At 41.4% G+C, this 27905-nt stretch overlaps 2 protein-coding genes across 2 annotated transcripts in view; one reads left to right on the top strand and one right to left on the bottom strand.

The window, feature by feature from the left end:
- ero1a (endoplasmic reticulum oxidoreductase 1 alpha) overlaps nt 1-27905 on the top strand; it is a 40504-nt gene that overhangs the window by 5418 nt on the left and 7181 nt on the right. The window contains exons 2-13 of the mRNA XM_043697656.2: nt 3504-3623; nt 3716-3799; nt 5987-6025; nt 7004-7089; nt 8616-8689; nt 14182-14302; nt 14417-14463; nt 18325-18333; nt 19226-19252; nt 19525-19617; nt 23589-23835; nt 25483-25552. Of these exons, the coding sequence (XP_043553591.1) occupies nt 3504-3623; nt 3716-3799; nt 5987-6025; nt 7004-7089; nt 8616-8689; nt 14182-14302; nt 14417-14463; nt 18325-18333; nt 19226-19252; nt 19525-19617; nt 23589-23835; nt 25483-25552 (1017 nt within the window). The remainder of the gene's footprint in view (nt 1-3503; nt 3624-3715; nt 3800-5986; nt 6026-7003; nt 7090-8615; nt 8690-14181; nt 14303-14416; nt 14464-18324; nt 18334-19225; nt 19253-19524; nt 19618-23588; nt 23836-25482; nt 25553-27905) is intronic.
- Nucleotides 9006-27905, bottom strand: part of gpr137c (G protein-coupled receptor 137c) — an 82843-nt gene continuing 63943 nt past the window's right edge. The window contains exon 6 of the mRNA XM_087989859.1: nt 9006-9121. Within this exon, the coding sequence (XP_087845985.1) occupies nt 9038-9121 (84 nt within the window). The 3' untranslated portion in view covers nt 9006-9037. The remainder of the gene's footprint in view (nt 9122-27905) is intronic.

The raw sequence follows: 27905 nt of genomic DNA, 5'->3' as shown, positions 1-27905 counted from the left end.
CCCTTCCTAGACCTTTCCATTTCTATCTCGGGCGACCGAATCAACACGGACATTTACTATAAACCGACCGACTCCCACAGCTACCTATACCACACCTCCTCCCACCCTGCCCCCTATAAAAACACCATCCCATATTCCCAATTCCTTCATCTCCGCCGCATCTGCTCCCAGGAGGACCAGTTCCAATACCGTACAACCCAGATGGCCTCCTTCGTCAAAGACCGCAATTTCCCCCCAGACGTGATCGACGATGCCCTCCACCACATCTCCTCCACTTCCCACTCCTCCACCCTTGAGCCCCGCCCCTCCAATCGCCACCAGGACAGAACCCCACTGGTCCTCACCTACCACCCCACCAACCTCCATATACAGCGTATCATCCGTCGTCATTTCCGCCACCTCCAAACGGACCCCACCACCAGGGATATATTTCCCTCCCCTCCGCTATCAGCGTTCCGAAAAGACCACTCCCTCCGTGACTCCCTCGTCAGGTCCACACCCCCCACCAACCCAACCTCCACTCCCGGCACCTTCCCCTGCAACCGCAAGAAATGCAAAACTTGCGCCCACACCTCCCCCCTTACTTCCCTCCAAGGCCCCAAGGGATCCTTCCATATCTGCCACAAATTCACCTGCACCTCCATACACATTATTTATTGCATCCGCTGCACCCGATGTGGCCTCCTCTATATTGGGGAGACAGGCCGCCTACTTGCGGAACGTTTCAGAGAACACCTCTGGGACACCCGCACCAACCAACCCAACCACCCCGTGGCTCAACACTTCAACTCCCCCTCCCACTCCACCAAGGACATGCAGGTCCTTGGACTCCCCCATCGCCAGACCATGGCAACAAGATGGTTGGAGGAAGAGCACCTCATCTTCCGCCTAGGAACCCTCCAACCACAAGGGATGAACTCCGATTTCTCCAGTTTCCTCATTTCCCCTCCCCCCATCTTGTCTCCGTCAAATCCCTCAAACTCAGCACCGCCTTCCTAACCTGCAATCTTCTTCCTGACCTCTCCGCCCCCACCCCCACTCCGGCCTATCACCCTCACCTTGACCTCCTTCCACCTATCGCATTTCCAACGCCCCTCCCCCAAGTCCCTCCTCCCTACCTTTTATCTTAGCCTGCTGGAGACAGGCTTCCTGAAGAAGGGCTCGTGCCCGAAACGTCGATTCTCCTGTTCCTTGGATGCTGCCTGACCTGCTGCGCTTTTCCAGAAACACATTTTCGGTACTGTTGGGACTAGAGCTGGCAGTCAGTTGGATTGGCCAGTGCTCTTCAAGCTGGGACTTGCTAATGAGATGGGGGCTACAGAATTTAATTGTTTTAAATTGTTACAGAACAGCTATTGGAATTGTGGCTGGACTGGGCAGAGACTGTGGCACTCCATAAAATTGAATCCATGAAGTAAATTACCTGCCCATTGATTTTTATTGTAGAATTGATAATCTGAGGGCCTGACCTTGACTCAGTTAAAGTCCATTCACTGTAAAATTAAAATTGGGCTTTTGGAGTCAGTTAACAGACATCTGGTCAGATGTGATGTGAAAATGTTCCCCTTATTAAACTTTCAAGTTTTGTTTTGACAGGAAATATAATTTACATCAATAAACCTGTATGTCAATCTTTCATTATTCTTTATTTGCACTTTTGACATGGAGTTTATGTTCTTAGGGTCATAGAGATGTACAGCACGGTAACAGATCCTTCAGTCCAAATTTGTCCATGCCGACCATATACTCTAAACTAATCCAGTTCCATTTGCCAGCACTTGGCCCGTATCCCTCTAAACCCTTCCCATTCATGTACCCATCCAGATGTATTTTAAATGTTGTAATTGTACCAGCCTCCACCACTTCCTTTGGCAGCTCATTTCATACCTGGACCACCCTTTGTGTGAAAAAATTGCCCCTTAGGTCCCTTTTAAATGTTTCCCCTCTCACCCTAATCCTATGCCCTCTAGTTCTGGATTCTCCAACCTCAGGGAAAAGAACTTGTCTATTTACCATATCTATGTCCCTTTATGATTTTATAAACCTCTGTAAGGTCACCCCTCACCCTCTGACTCTCCGGGGAAAACAGCTCCAGTCTATTTAGCCTCTCCCTATAGCTCAAATCCTCCAACCCTGGCAACATCATTGTAAATCATTTCTGAATCCTTTCAAGTTCACAACATCCTTCCTATACAAGGGAGACCAGAATGGCAGACAATATTCTAAAAGTGGCTTAACCAAAGTCCTGTACAGCCGCAACATGTTCTCCCAACTCCAAGGCTCAATGCTCTGACCAATAAAGGGAAGTAAACCAAAGTATCCATGTCCATTCTGTCCTATGGAATTGGAGTGTCATGTTAGCAAATTCCATGGTTATTGTGCAACATGTGATCCTTCTCTTAATCCCTTCCTCTTCAATCTAATATGGGTTTTGCACAAAGGAAATTAAAATGTTCATAAAAACAGAGATTTACCCACTAGAGAATGGATATAACATTTTTGTTGCAACAGAAATATTTGTCTTTTTTTCTCATCAATTACTGTTGAGAAATCTAGCATTGTGCTATTACGAAGCATTCATTTAGTCAGGCAATTCCTTAAAAACCATGAAAGCTATGCTTTGAGGGATATTGTGAAGCTCAGGCATTCGGTTCTTGAAGCAAAATGGCAAGTGTCATATCTGCAGCAACCTGTAACGAGGATGTACATTTACAATTAAAAATCTGACTATGATTATGTATAGAAACAGTTTCCTTTTAATACAAACCCAGGGATTATATTCTCTGGAATTTTGAAAGGTGAAAGTGAGTCAAAGTTTTAAAGATATTAAGGTGAATCAATAAGGTGGAGAAAGAGAAACTGTTTCTGCTGGAGCCAGGAATTAAGGAACACATTTACAATTTTGAGCCAGATGTTTCAGGACTGAAATTAGGAAATGGTTTTGCATCCAAAATGTGATAGAAAATTGGAACTCTTGCCTGCAAATGCAGTTGATGCTAGGTCAATTGTTGATTCTAAATTTGAGATTGATTTTTGATAAACAAAAGATATTGAGGAATGTGGAGCAAAAGAATTGGGTCACAGATCAGCATGATCTTATTGAATAGTGAAACTGCCTTTAGGCTCAAATGGCATGGTTCCCTTGTTTCTCTATTTTATATGGCAGCACTGAAACTCTTAATGATTGATGGAAATGTCATTTTGCCCTCAGTGTGCTGTCTGAACTATCAGCTTACTTTTCCAGCAATGTATTTTTCATCTTGTTGCCCTGTAGGGAGCCCCTTATGCTATTGAACAAGATTTACGGGTAGTATTGTAATTCAACTCAGTACAATTGTGTTGCACAATAGAGATTTAATTTGCTCAGTGCCAGTTTTGAACAATTTTGCTTCAGAAAACAATGTGATAAAAGTAGTCTATTCTCTGCATATTTGCAAAGGATCTAAGATTTAGTCAGTTTACAGGACACTGCAAGGATGATAATTTAAACTCTTTAACTGTAGCTAACAGGATGCCTCGACGATTGCACTTGTGATATTGAAACTATTCAAGACTTTAATAACAAGAAGCTATTTCCCAAAATACAAGAACTGCTAGAAAGTGATTACTTCAGATATTACAAGGTATGTTGTTATATCTTCTTCTGTATTTATCTGTGTTGGTTATGTACTATGATTCTCAGATTTGTTTAAACTGTTCACTTCAATCTTTACAGGTGAATTTAAAGAAGCCTTGTCCGTTCTGGTCAGATAGTAGTCACTGTGGTCTGAGAGATTGTGCTGTTCAACCTTGTGAGCCCGTAAGATCATCATTTCTTTTATAAACCAAAATACAGGGAGGAGGGAATGTGGATAGAGGTAAATTTTTAAAAGAAATAAGGACAGGGAGCAGTAATACCATATAATTATTTATTCATTAAATGGTTTAGTTTTAGGTAAAAAAAGCATTCTACCACTAGTGAGAGAGACTATATGGGTATGGAAGCCAGGGAGAAGGTCTGTGATACACTTAAAGAAATTAGTGTAGACTGAGAGGAGGTTTTGAGTGACCTGGCAGGCTTGAGAGTAGAGAAATATCCAGGGACAGATAAAATGAATGTCAGATTGTTCAGTGAGGCAGGGAAGGAATAATAGGGGCACTTGCAAAAATTTTCAATTCCTCTCTGGCCACAGGAGAGGTGCCAGAGGAATGTAGGAAAACCAATGTGTTAGTGTTATTCAGTTCAAGGCAGATTGGGATAAACCAGGAAACAATAGGCTAGTCAAGTGGGCGGCACGGTGGCACAGTGGTTAGCACTGTTGCCTCACAGCACCAGAGACCCGGGTTCAATTCCTGCCTGAGATGATTGACTGTGTGGAGTTTGCACGTTCTCCCCGTGTCTGCGTGGGTTTCCTCCGGGTGCTCCGGTTTCCTCCCACAGTCCAAAGATGTGCAGGTCAGGTGAATTGGCCATGCTAAATTGCCCGTCGTGTTAGGTAAGGGGTAAATGTAGGGGTATGAGTTGGTTGCGCTTCGGCGGGTCGGTGTGGACTTGTTGGGCCGAAGGGCCTGTTTCTACACTGTAATGTAATGTAATCTAATCTAATCTAATCAATCTAACCTCAGAGGTGGAGAAAGTATTGGAAGCAATTCAGAGGGACAGGATTAATCTGCATTTGGAGAGGCAAGGCGTATTCGAGAACCATGAGCATAGTTTTGTTTAGGGGTGGTCGTGTCTGGCCAATTTGATTGAATTTTTTGAAGAAATGACCAGGTATGTAAATGAGGGCAATGCTTTTGACATTGTCTACTTGGATTTCAGCAAGTCTTTTGATAAGATCCCATGTGGGAGACTGATAGCAAAAATAAGCGCCACTGGAATCCGAGCAAATTTGACAAATTGAATACACAACTGGCTTAGTGGAAGGAGGCAGAGGATGATTGTTGAGGGGTGTTTTTCCAACTGGAGGTCTGTGTCCAGTTGGATCCCCAGGAGTCAGTGTTGGGGACCTTGCTATTTCTGATTTAAGTAAATGATTCAGACATGAATTATAGGAGGATTAATCATTTAAGTTTGTGGATGATAGAAAAATCGGTGAGGTGGTAAATAATGAGGAGGCTACCCTCAGATTACAGGAGAATATGGTGGGCTGATCAGTGACAAATGGAATTCAATCCAGATAAATGTGAGGTGATGCACTTGGGCAGAACAAACCTAATGAATGATGCGTGTACACTGATGCCTTAAGGAATCAGAACAGGTGGATAAAGTGGTTAAAAAGGTTTATGGTACCTTGGCTAATAAAGTCAAGCAAGTTTAAAAGCAGAGAGTATTTGCTGGAACTGCAGAGAATGTTGGTTCAGCCACAACTATGGTATTGTGTGCAGGAATCCACATTGTGGGTGGGGTGTCATAGCGTTGGGTAGAGTGCAGAGAAGATTTACCAGGATGTTGCCTGGGCTGGAAAGTATTAGTTATGAAAATAGATTGGTCTGACTCGAGTTATTTTATTTTCCTTCGAGCAAAGGAGATTGAGGGGTGGGGCGGTGATTTTACTGAGATGTAATGAATTATGAGGGGTGTAAATAGGATAGACAGGAAGGAACTTTACTCTTAAAGAAAGTATCATTAACTGGGGACATAGATTTAAAGTAAGGACAAAAGGTTTAGAGGAGCTGTGAGGAAATGTTTTTTATTCACTCAATGGTGGGAATCTGAAACAGTCTGTAAGGATGCTAGAGGCAGAAACCGTCCAAACATTTAAGAAGTGTTTAAATGTCCACTTGTGATGCCATTGGATAGTTTGCTGGAAATTGGGATTAGAATAGTTAGGTGATTGTTTCCATCTGGCACGGATGTTATGGGCTGAAGGGCCTTTTCCTATGCTGTAGCTCTCTATGATTCTAAAATAGGAGCTAATTAGATTAATCCTTAATGGTATCTCGTGGTGTATTCAAATGATACGTTTTTCCATTTAAGTTATTTCACAATGTTTTTTTTCTGCAGAATGAAATACCAGCAGGAATTAGATCAGAAAGTTTAAAGGTATGACATTTGCAAAATTTAATTCATGGTGCACGTGCTAGTATTTAAATGGATGCATGAATTACTGTCTGATTTAAAACTCTTAGTTTCATATTTTTATTCTAAACATGTTTTATACATTGGTTAAGACAATTAATTATGAAGAATTTAAGGAGTAAATGTATTTTTTTCTGTAAAAGGTTGAAACTACCAGACTAACCAAGAACCTTTCAGACAAGAAATGTTATATTAATTATTAGGAATAATCAACAGGACAATAGTGTTATTCAGGGATCCAGATGGGGCCTCAAATCATAAGGTCAAAGCTTGAATTTCTGTTCTGTCACATCTTTCTCCCTTGGCTCTGCAGTGTGCTATTTAACTAAATCCTTTACAACTAGCATTTTATTTCAGAACTACACACACTGGTGAATATTATAAACAAGCAGATGTGTAATATTGGTGGACTGTTTGATATTCTTGCATTACCTATTTGTATTGTTGAAATTTGAGTTGTTCTTTACAATAAGATTTCAAGTACATGCTTTATGTAGTTAATAACAGTTCACAAGCAATCATGATCATTCCCCTTTTTATTATTTATCCTATCCGTTCACTCCACTCCTATTTCACCTGACGTATCAAGATCATTGCCCTTACTTCCTGAGCCCACAGTCTCTGTTGGACCCAGCAGTACCTCCTGCCTGTCCTTCTCCCATGCTCCTACAATCTTTCCACTTTTTCTTGACTCTCCCACAAATAAGACCCAAATTTAAAAACCACATCTCCATTTACATACTCTCACACATCTTTCCCTCTCCAAGTTACTGGAACTGTCTGCTACTACTTTATACAAAAAAAAATGAAATTCCTTTCAATATATAGTACACAATGAATTTTGGGAAAATTATTTTTGGTTGCTTTTGTAATGCAGTTACCGACGCTATGGTGCATGTATTAAAAAAAAACATTGACTGGTTTAATTCTGTGAACTTCTAGTATACAATGGAAGCAAATGTGATTTCCCAACATGACCGTGACTGTGAAAAGGCTGAGAAGCTTGGTGCTGTCAACAATTCATTGAGGTAATTGAAATGACACAGGATCAAGCATCATTAAATTCCACTGTCTCTCTGTTGCATGGATAACATTTTTTTGCAGCTTGATCTTAAAAAAATACTGCCTTTGTGATATTGGGAATGTTTATAATCCTGACTGTCAGGAAGAAACTGGAAGAACATACAGTTAAAATGGCCGAGCTTAATCCCATCAGACAGGTTGCCAACCTTTGGGCTGTGGTTATGACTTGCTGTTTTAAGCACTCTATCACATGGAGCTCAGACTGTGATTGGGATAGGGCTTCACTGCAGTTTTTAACCCCAGGTGTCAACAGGCAACCCAGTGACTAGAGTAGCTGAAACCAGAGGTAAAATATTACTTCTTTGGTTTCTTCCACAACCATCTTCCTATGTGCCAGGTATGTCCCCTGGTACTCATTGATTCCAGTTTTACTAGATTCCACTCTCGGTTGAATGCAGCCTTGATGTCAAGGGCTGTCACTCTCACCTCACCTCTGGAATTCAGCTCCTTTGTCCATGTTTGAACCAAGGCTGTAATAAGGTCAGAAGCTGGGTGGCCCTGGCAGAGCCCAAATTAGGTGTCACTGAGCAGGTTATTGCTGAGCAAGTGCTACTTGACAGCACTGTTGATGACACCTTCCATCACTTTACTGATGATCGAGAGTCAACTGATGGAGTGGTAATTGGCTGGGTTGAACTTGTCTTGCTTTTTAAGGACAGGATATACCTGGGCAAGTATGTCTTTTCCTCTTGTTGGTTCCTTCACTAGCTGTTGCAGATCCAGTCTAGCAGTTATGTCCTTTAGGACCTGACCAGCTTGATCAGTAGCACTACTGCCAAACCACTCTTGGTGGTGGACATTTAAATCCCCTACCCAAAGGAAGTTTTGTCCTCTTGCCATTCTCACTGCTTCTTCCAAGTGATGTTCAGTATGGAGGAATATTGATTCATCAGCCGAGGGAGAATGGTATGTAATAATAATTCCTTGCCCATGTTTAACCTGAAACCATGAGACTTCGTGATGCCTAGAGGTAATGTTGAGGACTCCCAGGTCGACTCCTTCCCAACTGTATACCACTCTGTCGCCACCTCTGCTGGATCAGTCTTGCTGATGGGACAGGACATATCTGCGGATGGTGGTGGTGGTGTCTGTAACATTTCTGTGATTGTGACTGTGTCAGGTTATTGCTTGACTAGTCTGTGAGACAGCTCTCTCAATTTTGGCACTAGCCCCTAGGTGTTAGAGAGGAGGACTTTGCAGGGTCAACACAGCTGTTTCTTCGGTCCTTGATATCCAAAATCCCACTCTGAACCACCAGCTGAAACCTCGGACTGGACTCAGGAAGCATGTGAGAATGTAGATGAGGCCTGTGTGTTAAAATCTCTTGGGCCAAGTGCAACAGAAGTGCTGATGAGTTGCTATCTGTCTTGATACATGCCCGCACAATGCTCACAATTTACTTAAAGTGGGGGCCGTTATCTACATTGAGTGATTACTACTTAATTAGTTTAAACATTTTTTATTATTTTAGTGAAGAAACAAAACAAGCAGTATTGGACTGGAACAGACATGATGATTCTACAGACAACTTCTGTGAAGTTGATGGTGAGACCTTATCATTAACCTTTGAAATAAGTGTTTGTATTTATTATGCGTTCACACAGGATTGTCTGATTTCATTGCTTTTTGTATCATGCACTGACATCATCAACTATTTACAATTTAAATAATGACCACAGTAAAATTTCTAATGTAGATGGCTAGCGTGACTGAGAGCATACCCCATTAGAACTTGGTAATTTACTTAGGACTAGCATGGACCTTGCAGATCCAATGACCTATTCCTAGCTGTAATCATTCATAGTCACTTACTCTCTACCACTCCATAAGCTAGAACCCTATTCTGATGACAAAAAACAGAAACTCCGTTCCATTTGAGTGTGAGAAGTTGTTTTAAGACAGTTTTATAGTGGAGATCCACAGCTTTCCCATCCAGTTATAAATAAAAAGAGAGAAACTCAGCAGGTCTGGTAGCATCTGTGGAGAGAGAAACAAAGTTAAGGTTTCAAGTCAAAATGATGCTTCAGAACTGAAGGAGCTGGAATACAATGGTTTTCACACTGTTGACAGAGTGGATGAGGAGTGAACGGTGAGGATGCCTAGAGCAAAAAGTTAAAAATCACACAACACTAGGTTATAGTCCAACAGGTTTATTTGGAAGCACTAGCTTTAGGAGTTCTGCTCCTTCATCAGGTGGTTGTGGAGAACAACTTCATCAGGTGGTTGTGTAGACTCCAGTCCAACACCAGTGTCTCCAAATTAGAGCAAAACGTATAGGGTTATGGTAATAGTAGTAAAAGAGAGAAGGAGATGTTAAGTAGGTGTGAATGATAGGTGTGGAAAACAGAAAAATTGATCCATTCTGCTGACAGCAATGTGGACAAAACAGAACAAGACTTGGGCAGGGGAATTCAATCGACAATAGGTGCAGGAGTAGGCCATTCTGCCCTTCGAGCCTGCACCACCATTCAATATGATCATGGCTGATCATCCTTAATCAGTATCCTGTTCCTGCTTTATCCCCATAACCCTTGATTCCACTATCCTCGAGAGCTCTATCCAACTCTTTCTTAAATGAATCCAGAGACTGGGCCGCCACTGCCCTCTGGGGCAGAGCATTCCACACAGCCACCACTCTCTGGGTGAAAAAGTTTCTCCTCATCTCTGTCCTAAATGGTCGACCCTGTATTTTTAAGCTGTGTCCTCTGGTTCGGCAGTCACCGATCAGCGGAAACATGTTTCCTGCTTCCAGAGTGTCCAATCCTTTAATAATCTTAATGTGTCTCAATCAGATAACCTCTCAGTCTTCTAAACGCCTCATCTTCCGCCTCGGAACACTTCAACCTCAGGGCATCAATGTGGACTTCAACAGCTTCCTCATTTCGCCTTCCCCCACCTCATCCTAGTTTCAAACTTCCAGCTCCACACTGTCCCCTTGACCTGTCCGGACTTGTCCGACCTGCCTAGCTCCTTTTCCACCTATCCACTCCACCCTCTCCTCCCTGACCTATCACCTTCATCTCCTCCCCACTCACCTATTGTACTCTATGCTACTTTCTCCCCACCCCCACCCTTCTCCAGCTTATCTCTCCACGCTTCAGGCTCTCTGCCTTTATTCCTGATGAAGGGCTTTTGCCCGAAACGTCGATTTTGCTGCTCGTCGGATGCTGCCTGAATTGCTGTGCTCTTCCAGCACCACTGATCCAGAATCTGGTTTCCAGCATCTGCAGTCATTGTTTTTACCTCGTTGATTTTAACCCTACTGCGAATCCTCTTGCAAGGATGCCTGCCTTAAAGTTTTCCTCCTCTCTCTACAAAAATCTCAGGGAGTCCCTCTCCCACTGCAACTCCCAGGTCATTTCCTCTGCCCTGAAGCTCTTCAACCATGTCGTGAAACAAACTCGGTACCACAGCCACATTTGCTTCCTCAGTGCATGCCTCCGTAACCAACTCATCCCACATTGATTCTGGACCAACTTTAAACCAGCAGAGTTTGGACCCAAACAGGACAAACAGTATAGAATACAGATTCAAAAACACCAGCAACAGTTCTCTTTCAAGATCCTCCGCTCCACGCTTGCAGCAATGCGCTGGCACCTAACCTCTCTATAGTCTGCCCTGCCTCAGCTGAGGGCCACACTCTCTCAGAATTGCAAAGGACCCACTCTGGACTACATCCTCAGGAGAATTCATACTCTCAACAAACAGTATTTCAATTCCACCTCAAACATCAAAAACTGTAAGTACAACAAACTTTTATCCACCCACATCCATAACCAGCGCTCCTCAAACATTCCAGAAGATTCCCCTGGCCTCGGAAACACCATTAGCCATGCGGCTGATGCAGCTACCACCCCCACGCTGATTGATGATGTCACTTCCGACCCCATCATGGCCACTCCCACAGCCACTTCCGGCCCTCACATCATCGCCGATGCCACACGCTCAGTGACTTCCGCCACCCCTACTGCCGTGTCTGCCACTACTTCCGACCCCACCAGCGCCACTCACCTGCATTCTGCTGACACGCCCCCCCACAGACCCCACTGTCACTATCCCCACCCCCCAGAACCCCGAGGGGAACACTACCCCTGCTCATGCCTCCACCCCCATTCCCCCCACCATCACAACCACTCCAGGTACTGGCTCCGCTCCCACTCCCAGCTCCACACCACACCAGATCCTAGCTCCCAGCCCTGCCGAGTTTTCACCATCCCTCCAGACCTCCTACTCACTGAGGACGAACGATCAGTCCTCAGCAAAGGACTCCCCTTCATCCCCCTCTGTCCAAGCATCAATGAATTTAATACACGCCGTGACATCGAACACTTCTTCCGTCGCCTCAGTCTCTGAGCTTACTTGTACAATCAGGACTCCCGCCCACCTTCCGAGGACCCCTTCACCCACCTCCAACACACTGCATCCACCTGGACACCCCGCACTGGCCTATTACCTGCCCTCGACCTCTACATTGGCGCCACCTCGTGCTTCCGCGAGGAGGTTGAGCAATTCATCAACTTCACCAACACATTCCACCCTGACCTTAAATTTACCTGGACCATCTCTGACACCTCCCTCCCCTTCCTGGACCTCTCCATCTCCATTAATGACGACCGACTTGACACTGACATTTTTTACAAACCCACCGACTCCCACAGCTACCTGGATTACACCTCTTCCCACCCTAACTCGTGCAAAAATGCCATCCCGTATTCCCAATTCCTCCGCCTCTGCCGGATCTGCTCCCAGGAGTACCAGTTCCACCATAGAACACACCAGATGGCCTCATTCTTTAGAGACCGCAATTTCCCTTCCCACGTGGTTAAAGATGCCCTCCAACGCATCTCGTCCACATCCCGCACCTCTGCCCTCAGACCCCACCCCTCCAACCGCAACAAGGACAGAACGCCCCTGGTGCTTACCTTCCACCCTACAAACCTCCGCATAAACCAAATCATCCGCCAACTTTTACCGCCACATCCAAAAAGACCCCACCACCAGGGATATATTTCCCTCACCACCCCTTTCCACCTTCCGCATAGACCGTTCCCTCCGTGACTACCTGGTCAGGTCCACGCACCCCTACAACCCACCCTCCCATCCTGGCACTTTCCCCTGCCACCGCAGGAACTGTAAAACCTGTGCCCACACCTGCTCCCTCACCTCTATCCAAGGCCCTAAAGAAGCCTTCCACATCCATCAAAGTTTTACCTGCACATCCACTAATATCATTTATTGTATCCATTGCTCCCGATGCGGTCTCCTCTACATTGAGAGACTGGGCGCCTCCTAGCAGAGCGCTTTAGGGAACATCTCCGAGACACCCGCACCAATCAACCAAACCGCCCCGTGGCCCAACCTTTCAACTCCCCCACCCACTCTGCCAAGGACATGGAGGTCCTGGGCCTCCTTCACCGCCGCTCCCTCACCACCAGACGCCTGGAGGAAGAACGCTTTATCTTCCACCTCGGAACACTTCAACCCCAGGGCATCAATGTGGACTTCAACAGCTTCCTCATTTCCCCTTCCCCCACCTCATTAAAGTTTCAAACTTCCAGCTCCACACTGTCCCCTTGACCTAGCTCCTTTTCCACCTATCCACTCCACCCTCTCCTCCCTGACCTATCACCTTCATCTCCTCCCCTATTGTACTCTATGCTACTTTCTCCCCACCCCCACCCTCCTCTAGCTTATCTCTCCATGCTTCAGGCTCTCTGCCTTTATTCCTGATGAAGGGCTTTTGCCCGAAACGTCGATTTTGTTGCTCGTCGGATGCTGCCTGAATTGCTGTGTTCTTCCAGCACCACTGATCCAGAATCTGGTTTCCAGCATCTTCAGTCATTGTTTTTGCCTCAAAGGTATACAAGCCCAGTCGCTCCAGTCTTTCAGCGTAAGGTAGTCCCGCCATTCCAGGAATTGACCTCGTGAATCTACGCTGCACTCCCTCAATAGCCAGAATGTCTTTCCTCAAATTGGGAGACCAGAACTGCACACAATACTCCAGGTGTGGTCTCACCAGGGCCCTGTACAGCTGCAGAAGAACCTCTTTGCTTCTATTCTCAATCCCTCTTGTTATGAAGGCCAGCATGCTATTATCCTTCTTCACTATCTGCTGTACCTGCATGCTTACCTTCATTGACTGGTGTACAAGAATATCCAGATCTCTTTGTACTGCCCCTTTACCTAATTTGATTCCATTTAGGTAGTAATCTGCCTTCCTGTTCTTGCCACCAAAGTGGATAACCATACATTTATCCACATTAAAATGCTTCTGCCAATCATCTGACCACTCACCTAACCTGTCCAGGTCACCCTGTAATCTCCTAACATCCTCCTCACATTTCACCCTGCCACCCAGCTTAGCATCATCAGCAAATTTGCTAATGTTCTAATTGAAATGTAAGACGTGTAATCATGCTATGAAGTTGTTGAATTCCATGTTGAGTCCTAGGGTTGTAAGATTCCTAAGCAGAAAAATATTGTTGCTCCTTGCATTGAGCTTTGTTGGAATATTACTACCATTTCAAAATCAAACATTAACACTGTTTCTTTCTCAACAGATGCTGCTAGTCCTGCTAGGTTTCTCCAGTGTTCGCTGTTTGTTTAAATTTCGGATTGCCAGCATCTGCAGTAATTTGTCCTTATTCATCCAATGAAAGAAACTGATGGCATTATAGACATGTATAATGAATGACTACATTGACATCTTATAGAATTGAAGGCTCCATGTGACTTAGCAAAGCCCAGCAGGGACTACTATTCAATAGACTTCAAACATGAAAGATAGCATTCTACTGAAGCAAAGTCAGCAAATTATTGCATTATCCTTTGTGCATCTTTCTCTACTACAGGCACACACAGGGATAAAGTTGCAGATTTTGTTGACTTAAGTTGATATGTTTCATGAAACGTACAGGTCAAACTGTCCTGTCATGGAGTTGAATAGCATTGTCCAATGCCAAATGACTCTTGAGAGAAACTGCTCTAAATTGAAGAAGAATAAATTCTTGGAATGAAATATAACTTTTGTCCCTCAGATGAACACTGTCCAGACGCTGAATATGTAGATTTGCTTCTCAACCCTGAACGTTACACAGGCTATAAAGGTCCAGAAGCATGGAAGATCTGGAATAGTATCTATGAGGAAAACTGTTTCAAGTATGTAATTCTTCAATAGGACAAAGTGCTACCAGTTCTTTAACAAACTATAGTCAGTCATTAAACTGTATATAGTGTCAAGATTGCAATTACTTATTTCTGTTCTCACTGTAGGCCAAACTCCATTAGAAGACCATTCAACCCATTGCTTCCTGGCAGAGGTGAGTTAACAATGTGACTTTTTTTCTGCATTGAAAACAATTGCTTTGGACAATTTGAGTAACTACGTAACTGTATAATTTATTATCCATCAACGTAAAAGTATTCCTTATTAAATTCATTTAGCGATACCATGACAGAGCGTGTGTATTATAGTGAAAACAGGGGATTTGCCTCATAAAACTGAATACGGCTATCCAATTGAGTTGATTACAATTTTAATTGAGAACAAATAACAAAATGTTAATCTATCCTGGGTTAGTGAGAGGTTTCTTATTTTAGATTTGAGAAAGTAATGTTCTCAATATTGGGAGCCTAGGAACTATGAAGGTGCATTCAGATTTGGGTCAACATATTCAAATCCCTGAAGTTGGTGCAATAGTGCAAAAAGTAATTAGGAATGTGACCTTCTATTTCAAGGGAAGGTGGATGGAATGTAACATGTGGAACTAATGATTCCCATGTAAATTACATTTAATTTAGGGCACAGACCTCACGAAAGATATATTGCTTTAGAAGTGGTATGGTACAGATTCACCAAAATTAAGCAAGTCATGTTATGAGAGCAGACTATATAAATTTGTAAGTCCTCAAGTCTAAGGGATTTAAAATTAACAAGAGATAGAGTAGGTTCATGCAGAGAACCTATATCCTTTAGTGGTAAAAATCTAGAATAATTGAGAATAATGTTAACATTAGAACTAGATCACATGCAAAATAAATATGGAAAAATGATCTCTCACAAGAGTAGAGTAAATTTGCAAAGATTTCCTCAAATGCTGTGATGCAGGGTTATATGGCATTTGAGATGAGATTGATGGAATTCAGGCAAGGATATTGATGATGGATGTGGAACCAATTAAGTTTGATGAAGATCATCCATGATGTAATTGAAGAGGTGCAATGGGTGGAATGGAGATAATGAGGACTGCAGATGCTGGAAAATCAGTTGATAAAGTGTGGAGCTGGAAAAAGCACAGCGGGTCAAGCAGCATCAGAAGAGCAGTGGATTTCAAAGGTTCCAACCTGAGTCGTTGTCTCTTCTGCTCCCCTAATGCTGCTTGAACTGCTGTGCTTTTCCTAGCTCCAAACTTTATTGACTCATTGGGTAGAATGCCAACTTCTGTTCTGATGTTTAGTTTTTAAAAGAACTAGAATGGCAGAAGCAGAGATGCTCTCATATTTTCTGTCATCTTTATCAGAGTGTAATGGCATAACATCATGAATACTTGAGAAAGATAGTGGAAGAGTCCCAACTGGAGATGAATATGGCAGTTTTTTTTCTGCATACTTAAAGTAATGGTACTAATATTGAAAAGTAATCAGGCCCGGACTTTATTCATTCCCGAATACTGAAGGAGGTCATAGAAGAGTAGCATAATTCTTCTGAACTATTTGAAAATTGGGAATAGAGAGTGACAAACTTCAAGATGAGATAAGATAAACTAATACATTACTAGTATCTTCTTATTTTGCTGTGAAGAGAAGGAACATTTAACTATGAACTTTGAGTTTTGAATCTGGTATTATAAAAGAAACAAGTTAAATTATGGATTGAAACTTCTATTAGTGCTGGAAAAATTATTTACCTTTTAGTTCTGAGTTCATAATTGATATAGTGAAAGGAAATATGGATTTTCAGAAGACCTTTGATAATGTGCAACAAAAGATACTTGTTGAAATGAAAAGCAGATGGATTATAGAGGGATGGCCAGAATGCAATGCGCTTAATAGATTAATGCACCTTTTTCACATTGACAGAATGTAGATGATTATGTGGTCCCACTGATCTTCACAGAGATTTCCTTTGCATCTGTGTAATCGAAAGAATTTGAATGTAGAACAAAAGAGGATTGATATTGAAGTTTGCTTTTTTTTTATTGAATATGGGCTTGACAGGGTCTGAAAGAGTTAATACCTCAGAGTGTAAAACAAACCCATCCACTCTGGTGTCATATTGATTGGTAGTTAGATCAGTTTATGATCTTGAGGGAGTGAGACCTAACTTCTGCCCTGGCTGAGTCTAAAAGGATATAGCTGCTATGTCCAGGTTTGTGGCAGATCTTGTGGAAACTAACAAGAGGGAGAAGCTTAATTAATCATTTCCCCACCATTCTATCTGTAGCAGATGTATCTGATCATGACTGCATTGATAGGAGTGACTGCTCCGTAGTTCTTGTGGAGACTCCAGTTCCATGTTCTGTGGAGGATAGTATCCTCTACCACTACCACCATGCTGAATGTGGGATAGATTTTGAACAGATCTAACAATGTGATTGGGCATCCATGAAGGGCAATGGATCATTAGCAACAGGCTGTACTCAACCACAATCTATAACCTCATATAATAGTTTTCAACTCCACTATTACCATCAAGCTGGCGGTCAACTCTGGTTCGATAAAGAGTGTAAGTGGGCATGCCAGGAGCAACACCATACGTACCTTAAAAATAAGGTGTCAACCTTGAGAAGCTACAATACAGGAAAATCGGCTTGCAAACAACATGTAATATTGCTCAGACTCAATATTTTCTGATCAACCTGCTCAGAGGTGTGATGACACACCTCTGGATCAGATGGGACTTGAATCTAAGATCCTGGCTGAGAAGGAGAGGGACACACCCACAGAACCACAAGAGCCCTGAATTCCCCAGAGTACATATTTTGTAATCCAACCTGTTCAGCGATGTTATTGCACACTTCCGAGGCAGGTGTGACTTGAATACAGGCCTCCTGGCTTAGAGTTAGGGGCACTACTACAGCGCCACAAGTGCCCACGTTCCTCAGAGTACTGTTCTAGGCTCGCCCATCTTCAGGTACATCAATTACATTCTCTCCATGATAAGGTTATTGTGCTATCATCAACCAATGTTCAGTGCCATTTGTGGTGACTCAGTTGCTAAAGCCGTACATGTCCATATGAGCAAGACCGGGGTTATATGCAGGCTTGGGCTGACAAGTGGCGAGTAACGTCTGTGCCATACAAGTTCCAGGCAATAACAGTTTCCAGCAAGAGGAAATCTAATCACCACCCCTTGACATTCAGTTGTTTTATCATCATTGACATCTCCATTATCAATTCCTGGGGTTATTACTGACTGGAAACTGAATTGAAACCAGCCACATAAATGTGGCCACAAGAGCTGGTCAGAGGCTGGAAATTCTGTGGGAATTAATTCCTATCTCGCCCCTCCTCCAAACAAAGTAAGTCAACAATATGATGGGACATTCCCCAATTGTCTGGATGGATGTAGCTCCAACAACACTCAAGAAGCTTAACAGGATCCAAATAAAAGCAGCCTACTTAATTGGCACTCCTTCTAACACTTTCCAAATTCACTCCCTCTACTACAGTAGGAGCAGCATGTATATCTACAAGATGCACTGAAAGAACTCAAAATCTTCTTAGATAGCATCTTCAAAATCCATTATCATCTAGAAGCATTAGGGCAACAGATGAATGGGAACACCATTGCCTGCAAGTACCCCTCCTAGCCACTCATGATCCTGACTTAGGTCTATTATTTTTCCTTTATTGTCACTAGGTAAAAATTCTCATACTCTCTCCCTGACTGCATTGTGGGTCTATCTATTCATCAAGGACTGTAGTGGTTCAAGAAGGTAGCTCACCACCACTTTTTCTAGGTCAATTAGGTATGGACAATATACGCTGATTGAGCCAGTGATTCCTCACATCTTTTGACCGAATAAAAAAGACACCTTTTTAATAGCATACAAATATTATTCGATAAATCTACAGATGAAGTGAAAATCGCTTTCTTAAATGTTTTAATTTAAATGTTAAAGTATGAGAAATTAGAAGTTTTTAGTAGTCTTTTGAATTGGTATATTTATCTTTTGCAGGTGATGAAGGTAATTTCTGTTGCTCAACTTTGGAAGATGCAGCTGTTGGCTTTGATCTGCAGTTGTAGCCTGTTTTGACATTGCAGTGAAATGCTCATTCTGAGGACCACAGCAACATCTTTAGAATCTCCAAAAAAAGGCGACAGTTTACTTTAAAACTGCAGAATATGCATTTCGTTGTGTGGATGATGTAGTTTCACATGTCTTTACTTACGATTTATCAGCTATCTTTAATATACACTGTTGTAGATTTTTAACATGAATTTATTTGACAACAAAACAAAGCAAAATGACAAATGTAACAGGAAATTTAAAAGCAATATCAGCAAAGCAAATCTGTTATTTACAGGTACTAAAATCACAGATCTGTTTTATCAAAGCAAGTGTGTTAACAATATTGAAGGTTTTTTTTGATGTTTTAGCAACATCTTGTCAACTGCCAGCTTGTTCTCTCATATTGCAAGCAGCAACTTCACTACTGTTTATTCAGGAAAAATGAGATGTTCTGCAACTCTCAACAATCCTCTTAGAATTTATTCAAGCAGATGCACAGAATGGTTGATCATTTAATGTCATCATAGTAGTGTAGTTCATTGGATCACCTATGCTGTTTAAAAGTCAGTTGCATTGACAACAAAGTTAATTCCATTCATTTTTAGAATCCTGTTTCCAAAACAGAATTGATTTAATCATTTAAGAAATACTTTTGTTGAATGGGTTAAGGGTGCAAAGAATAATAGAAACTTTTCAATTTCTCTGAATAAAGCCAGACCTGAAAATCTCTCTTGCATTCTGCATTTAAGTATTATTTGATTTAAGTGCCCAACTTTTCACTCATCATTAAAAATGAAAATTGCATCGAAGAATTTTACTTAAGATTGCATTTTTTTCTCTCAAATAGATGGAACCTTCAATAGCTGGCTGCAAGGTAATTGCATTTTCTTATTCTCAGCTTACTTGACTCCTTAGTGAATAGTAATAGTCATATATTATCAGATAGGACTGTGCCTATCTTATTTCTTAGAAACTAGTGTTGAAGCCCTTGTCAAACAAAAGTACAAATATTCAATATATATCAACTTGTTTTTCTTTAATAGGATTACTAGAGTTTCAACAGCCTTAACTATAAAGTACAAGCTAGATCAGAAATTTATATACTAATTATTATTATCAAAGAATGAAACAAACTTTCTGTTTCAGGACTGTGTTTAGAGAAACGATCATTCTATCGAGCAGTTTCTGGTCTGCATACAAGCATCAACATACATCTTAGTGCACGATATTTATTACGAGGTAGGTATAGAAGTTCATTCTTGTTCCTTTCCATCTGTTGTCCAACATTCTTGTGATCAGTGATAACAATATACTAAATGTTGAATGTTCTGCTGGAAGCACCTAATAAATCCACTAATGTGGCAATGTAGGGGTCCTCATTGACCAGTCAGTTTTATACATTTTCACACCTTGCTGAAATAAATGTATTTCACAGTACTTATGGTCCTGAAACAACTGCAATTAAATACTACCAACTTCTTTGATGGCAACTATCATCAACCTCCTCAACCCATTTCATTTTAATTATTTTATGTGATCTGGGCATCGCTGACAAGAAAAGATGGATGCTTATCCATCCCCACATAGCCCTCGAACTGAGTAATTTAAGAGTCATAGAGTCATAGAGATGTACAGCATGGAAACAGACTCTATGCCCCTCATGATTTTATAAACCTCTATAAGGTCACCCCTCGGCCTCCGACGCTCCAGGGAAAACAGCTGCAGCCTAATCAACCTCTCCCTGTAGCTCAAATCCTCCAACTCTGGCAACATCCTTGTAAATCTTTTCTGAACCATTTCAAGTTTCACAACATCTTTCCGATAGGAAGGAGACCAGAATTGCATGCAGTATTCCAACAGTGGCCTAACCAATGTCCTGTACAGCCGCAACATGACCTCCCAACTCCTGTACTCAAAACTGTGACCAATAAAAGAAAGCATACCAAATGCTTTCTTCACTATCCTATCTACCTGCGACTCCACTTTCAAGGAGCTATGAACCTGCACTCCAAGGTCTCTTTGTTCAGCAATATTCCCTAGGTCCATACCATTAAGTATATAAGTCCTTCTAAGATTATGCTTTCCCAAAATGCAGCACCTCACATTTATCTAGTCCAAAGATGTGCAGGTCAGGTGAATTGGCCATGCTAAATTGCCCGTAGTGTTAGGTAAGGGGTAAATGTAGGGGTATGGGTGGGTTGCGCTTCGGAGGGGCAGTGTGGACTTGTTGGGCCGAAGGGCCTGTTTCCACACTGTAAGTAATCTAATCTAATTTAATCTAATCTAAACTCCATCTGCCACTTCTCAGCCCATTGGCCCATCTGATCAAAATCCTGTTGTAATCTGAGGTAACCTTCTTCGCTGTCCACTACATCTCCAGTTTTGGTGTTATCTGCAAACTTACCAACTATACCTCTTATGCTCACATCCAAATCATTTATATAAATGATGAAAAGTAGTGGACCCAGCAGGGATCTTTGTGGCACTCCTTGCTAAGTGGCACCAACTTGCTAAGCAATTTTAGTAGGTGGTTAGGAAATTATCTTCATCCAGCTTCACCCAATTCAATGTTAGCCAGAGAATCAACTGGAATGATTCACTTTCCACTATTTCAGAGTGTTACCTTTGAGGTGCCTACCTTTGGTTCACTCCTACTTCTCATCAACACACTGCCCTTGGTGATATAATATGGATTCCATATGTATCCAGATAACACCCAGCTTGACCTCATCATGTCTCTGATTTGTCACACTGCTGATCTGATATCCAATACCTATGGACAAAAATGCCCTCTATCTAAGCACATTGAACCTGCTGTTTTTGGTCTCCACCACAAACTCCTGTCCCTAGCTGTGTTTTGAGGTTGAGCTAGACCATTCACAACCTTTGATTGACCTACCAAGCACAAATGCTCTGTCCTCCAAGACTGCCTCATCCATTATTGAGTTTGCTGTCCCTCAGCTCATCTGTTGAAATCCTCATTTATGCTTTTACCTTCACATTTAACTATTTTAATACTCTCCTGGCTGGCTTTCCATTTTCCACCCTTCATCCAGAACTCTCACCTAAGGTAAGTTCATCATTGCCCGTGTCCACTGATCTACACTTGTCTTGCAGTTGGATAATGACTTGATTTTCAAACTCTTTATTTTCAACTCCTTCCACAGCTTCATTCCACTGTAACCACCTTCAATCTAACAATCCTTTGACATCTTTGTGCTCATTCAACTTTGATCTCTTGTGCATCTCTGGTTTTAGCAACTCCATCATTGGTGGCTGTGCCTTTGGCTATTTAAACTCAAATTCTCTTCCTCTTTTTAAACCCATCTGTCTCTCTCTCTGAGAACCTTGAAATCCACCTATCATTCAAGGTTTTGATCATCTGTTCTTCATATCCCCGAATTGATGTCAAATTTTGTTTCACAGTGCTCCTGTGAAGTGCTATGAGATGTTTCACTGATGTTGTATAACAGTTATTATGTTAAACCCTAAACTAGAACTTTGGCTTTTTACACACTGATTGTCCTGCATTCTTTTTCATTCCCTCCCACTATCCCGAACTGTTAATCCATTCTTCTGACTGATATTTATGTCTAGAAATCTACTTCAAGAAAAGAAAACTATTTTTGTTTCATCGACTTTCTCCAACAATAACAATTTTGGAAATAGCAATTTTATAGAAAAGATATTAGCTGAAAACTCTAACAATTTCAGACAATTGAAAGCTGGAGGTTGGAAGATAGAAAAAGGGAGTGACCAGGTAACTGGTGCATTACAAACAAATGGAAACAGGAAGGATTAGTGATGCAAGGGTATGATATATTCCAGGTCAGGGAGTTATTAAGACTAGTAAACTCTTCTGCAGGCCATGATGTACAATTGCTTCTGTAATTCAAACAAAAGAGTATTTATAAATATAGAGGTGGTGACAATCATATTAAGTCTTAGTAAAGTTTGCTACAGGTAATTTTTTGTTGTGGATGCGGAACTCGCACTGAAACCTTGTTTCTATTTTCTTCATGGAGGAGCAGCATGCCCGAAACGTCGATTCTCCTGCTCCTTGGATGCTGCCTGATCTGCTGCACGTTTCCAGCAACACATTTTCAGCTGGTCCACAACCCCCACCCACCCAATCTCCACTCCCGGCACCTTCCCCTGCAACCGCAAGAAATGCAAAACTTGCACCCACACCTCCCCCCCCCTCACTTCTCTCCAAGGCTCCAAGGGATCTTTCCATATCCGTCACAAATTCACCTGCACCTCCACACACATCATTTACTCATCCGCTGCGGCCTCCTCTATATTGGGGAGACAGGCCGCCTACTTGTGGAACGTTGCAGAGAACACCTCTGGAACACCCGGACCAACCAACCCAACCACCCCGTGGCTCAACACTTCAACTCCCCCTCCCACTCCACCAAGGACATGGAGGTCCTTGGACTCCTCTATCGCCAGACCATAGCAACACAATGGCTGGAGGAAGAGCGCCTCATCTTCCGCCTAGGAACCCTCCAACCACAAGAGATGAACTCAGATTTCTCCAGTTTCCTAATTTCCCCTCCCCCCACTTTGTCTCAGTCCCAACCCTCGAACTCAGCACCACCTTCTTAACCTGCAATCTTCTGCCTGACCTCTCTGCCCCCACCCCCACTCTGGCCTATCACCATCACCCTATCACCCTCACCTTAACCTCCCTCCACCTATCGCATTTCCAACACCCCTCCCCTAAGTCCCTCCTCCCTACAATTTTATCTTAGCCTGCTTGGCACACTTTCCTCATTCCTGAAGAAGGGCTCATGCCTGAAACGTCGATTCTCCTGCTCCTTGGATGATGCCTGACCTGCTGCACTTTTCCAGCAACACATTTTCAGCTCTATTTTCTTCATGCCCAAGCATTTTCCAGATGAAGTGTTTAGAGCTTTACATTAATTGACACATACAAGGTCAAGCAAAACATTACAAAACAAAAGCTATTGTAAATCTGAAGCATCTCTCATACTGATCAGCTGACTAACGTACATTGAGCTCGTGTTAATAGATAATTTGTTACGATTGGGTAAAGATTGTTCAGAATGCCCATTTTGTTAATTCATTGACATTGCTGTTCAATTAATAAGTTAAAATGTATTTGTTTTAATGTTTAGTTTGGATACTAATACAAGAGGATCAAGTGTATCCAAGCTAATGTAAAGTAAACTTTCTTTGCACAGATACCTGGTATGAAAGAAAGTGGGGACATAACATCACAGAATTCAAGCAGCGGTTTGATGCGCAGATTACTAATGGAGAAGGACCACGGAGACTCCGAAATCTTTATTTCTTGTACCTCATAGAGTTGAGGGCTTTAGCGAAAGTGTTGCCTTTCTTTGAGCGCTCTACCTTCCAACTTTACACAGGAAACAATGCACAGGATACAAAAAATAAAAAACTTCTCCTGGAAATTCTTCACTTGGCCAAGTAAGCAATTGTTTATTAAAAGCAACCTTAGGTTGTTAACAAGCTTTGTAAAAAGGTACTGTGTCAAATGATCAGTAATGGCTTCATAACTCTTCCTTGGCTTTTAAGAAACCTGTTTGTACCCTATGCTTTAAGCAGTCTCTTGCAAGATTTGTCAAAGAAATTGGTTTGTTGTAATCACATTAATAAGAAACTAGACCAAATTAGCTCTGTTTTCTACTTTGAAATCTAGATGATGATAGCAAGTTTGATTAAAGATATAATTTTCCACAAAGCACCTGGAAACTCCCATTATCCATAAAGAAATCCTTTTTAGGGCAGAGCTGATAACTTACAGAAAAATTCTGAGTGTGATGCTTTTAATTTCTGGTCATTAACATACATAAGGATTTGCCTAATGTCAAATGATTAAAAGCAACACCTGTCACATGGGCTGCAGCAGATAGTCTGACTATTTTTAATCCAAATTCAGTTATTGACCTCTTTGGCTCCTCAATTTACTTCAGTATTGCGAATGAAAACATTTTATCTTCTAAGAGTATGTTACATGAATGAATTTTTGAAATTCATAAGCAAGTAATGAATACTTGGAACCTACTTACAGTTCTATAATCATACCAATGGAACAAGATAAAAGTAGCATTTTACCACTCCATTTCACAGCACACATGATTATGGCACAGTGGCTAGCACTGCTGCTTCACAGTGCTGGGGACCCAGGTCCAATTCTACCCTCGGGTGGAGCCTATGTGGAGTTTTCACTTTCTTCCTATGTCTGCATGGGTTTCCTCTGGGTGGTCCGGTTTCCTCCCACAGTCCAGAGGTGTATAGGTTAGGTGGAATGGCTATGGGCAATTTAGCATAGTCAATCCACTCTAACCTGCACATCTTTGGACTGTGGGAGGAAACTTGAACACCCATAAGAAACCCATGCAAACAGTGAGAGAATGTGCAAACTCTACACAGACAGTCGCTTGAGGCTGGAATTGAACTGGGTCCCTGGTGCTGTGATGCAGCAGTGCTAACCATTAAGCCACCTTGCCCATGCCCTAAATCTCCTGTAATCTTTCTCAATTTATATCCCTTAATTTATTAATTTTAAATTTCAAGAACACCAGTTTTTTTTACTCATGTTTTCATTTGCTTACAACTCATGCTTACAACAGATCCCTGGACAGAACATTGCCTACATCCCCCAAATCTATTTACATGCTCATTTTTGTATCACTGTCATTTCACTATCGATATGACTATATATCCTTCTAATACTAAGTACCTAAGTCATTCTAATAAATCTCTGATGTAGGACCTTGTCAAATAAATATGTGTATAGTTGTCATTCATTGTAACCATATTTTATATGACCGAGTAAATTCAGAGAAAATTGATAATGGACAATATATTGGGAATCACATTTCTGTTGTTACTCAGTCATGGATTTCCAAGTAGTAACAAAGTATAACAAAAACAGAAGTTGCTGGAAAAGCTGAGGAAGGTCACTGGACCCAAAATGTTAACTCTGATTTCTCTTCATAGATGCTGCCAGACCTGCTGAGTTTTTCCAGCAACTTCTGTTTTTATTTCTGATTTACATCATGCGCAGTTCTTTCGGTTTTGATTTTGTAGTAACAAAGTGTTCTATTCTAGATCATTTCCCTTTCCCTTTGATGAACATTCCTTGTTTGCTGGGGAAACAAAGGAAGCTGAAAATCTCAAGGTAACAATATACTAAAATCTTTTTATACTTAGTGAGACTAAGGGTCAATTGTAAGCCATGGTTCATTTAATGCAGATATATTTTTTGATTAAGGTAGTGCACTAACTACATAAGCTCCTTTGTGAAATCTGTTTAACTCCAGGTACTATGTCAGACGCTATGCTAAAAAGGATTGTCCTTATGAATTTATGAACTTATAGCAAATCTCTAATAACACATAAACCAATATAATGTCTATTTTCTAGTCCATACTTTGAATTGTTTCAAAGTTCTGTGCCATTAAATAAGAATACACGAGCTATCTGGTTGAATCAGAGTGCATGGCCAGTTATAACATTTGGCTAGATACCTAGTGTGTGATTAGAATAATGCCAAGAGCATGGGTTTGATTCCTGTTCCAGCTGAGACAGACTGCGACTGACTTTCTTGCCCTCCCCCTAGGAATGAACAGCATCGGGAGCTCTCTACTGAAAAACATGCCTAGAAAAAGCTCAGGATGAAGTATCAACAGGCAATGAGCCAATGACCTGCCTTCAGGCAGAACACTCACAAATTAATAAGGTTATAGCTACTGACTCATAGTGCCAAGGGAAATTCAATTATTACTTGAGGTTTTGATACAGGCACTGTTATGACACATTTATGAATACTGAGCTGAAAAGACCAGGTCATTCTAAATTCCATTTCTGATCAATATTGAATTACCCTAATTTAGCCATGAAATCCATAGAATTTATGCAGTTGGTCTCTAAGTACAAATAGAGGGCAAAGAAGGAAATATAATTTGGGAACAACTTGAGATTTCCATTGCTGATTATTTTCTGACACTTGCTGGAAGTACAAAGAGGTGAACATTAGTGAATCGGATTGTCAGACAAATGTTCTTAATTCAAAAACAGGATGTTTTAATCATAATCCAATCTGATTAAATAATTCATAATTTCTAGTGAAGATCTTTATGATATTTTATTGTTTTAATGATTTCATGTATCAGTCAAACGTCCTTTGAACTATCCAGACTCTCCTGATTCTAAAGGAATCAATTGAGTTAATTTTCCAGACAATGTTAATATAATGTCAAAACGTGTGGTACAATTTAGAAATTCGGTTGGATTTTGCTAATAGTGGTGAATGAAAATTGGCAGCCATTTACTTCAAGTTAAAAATCAAAAAACACCCTATCACCCCTTCCAGAGAATCTAGGAGGTGATATTGAAGAATCTTTAATGAATGACCTAGTCAGATCCAGTAAGCATCAATTAAAACTTTTAATTTATTGCTAAATTGGGTATAGAAATAAAAATAAAGATAGGAGGAATAAAGATGCGATTATTGGATAAGGAATGATTAATGTTAGAAACTCTGATTAAATTCTGTGACTCCACACTTTTAAAATTTAATTTGGTTATTTACATACCTACATTTCACTTCACAAGCCTAACCTTTTCAAGCAAATTTTATATGGACTGCAAACATGCTGCAACTTACAGAATTATCTCTTTCAATGGCAAGAACCATAGTGAGGTGTAGCAAGGGATAACACAAATCATGAAGATACAGTTTGTCAAGCATGTATTCTCTCCACCAGGAAGATAATGACTTACTACAATTTTTTTTAATGTGTGGATTTAGGGGGTGGACAAAATGTATTGTGCACCATAACATTGCTGGTCTCTAGTGTTAAGCTGACATTATTGCCTCCTCATACGACAGCCAAGTTAAGCCAAGGAACGCAAGCAATTAGAATCAAAAATCAACTAATGACAGTTGGCAGGGGTAAACCAACTGTTCTAGAGACCCTGTCCATGATGATTAAGAAGGTGTTGATAGCAGAGGCTGCAATTGTCAACTACTTCCAAATGGTTGATGACCAATGGTTCCGCTGAACTATGTGGCTGCTCACAGCAATCAATGTCAGAATACTAATCGCAATATTGGCATTCCGCAATTGCCCAGCTAGGAAGGAAATTAGAGGGACCACTGTTTATGAACTTACAAGAGACAGAGAATGAAGATTTGATTTTATTATTTTCATGTTATTTTATTATTTTCATACAGTGAAAAGCATTGTTTTGCGTGCTCCCAGGCAAATCATACCATACCAAAGTACACTAATGTAATAACTCAAAATGCAGAATATAGTGTTACAACTACAAAGAAGGTGCAGAGAGAGATCAGCTTTAATCTGAGAGGTCTGTTCATAAGTCTAATAACAGATAAGAAGCAGTTCTTAAATCTGTTGGTCACATTTTCAAACCTTTATATCTTCAGCCCAATGGAAGAGAGTACTTTGATTTTGTTCACTGCTTTCTCGAAGTTTAGACAGAATCAATGGAAGGAAGGGTCGTTTGTG

The sequence above is a fragment of the Chiloscyllium plagiosum genome, unplaced genomic scaffold (assembly GCF_037043375.1).
Source record: "Chiloscyllium plagiosum isolate Xiang-an unplaced genomic scaffold, Cpla_swu_hap1 HiC_scaffold_8, whole genome shotgun sequence".
Taxonomy (NCBI): Eukaryota; Metazoa; Chordata; class Chondrichthyes; order Orectolobiformes; family Hemiscylliidae; genus Chiloscyllium; species Chiloscyllium plagiosum.
This window is presented reverse-complemented; position numbering and strand designations above follow the sequence as displayed.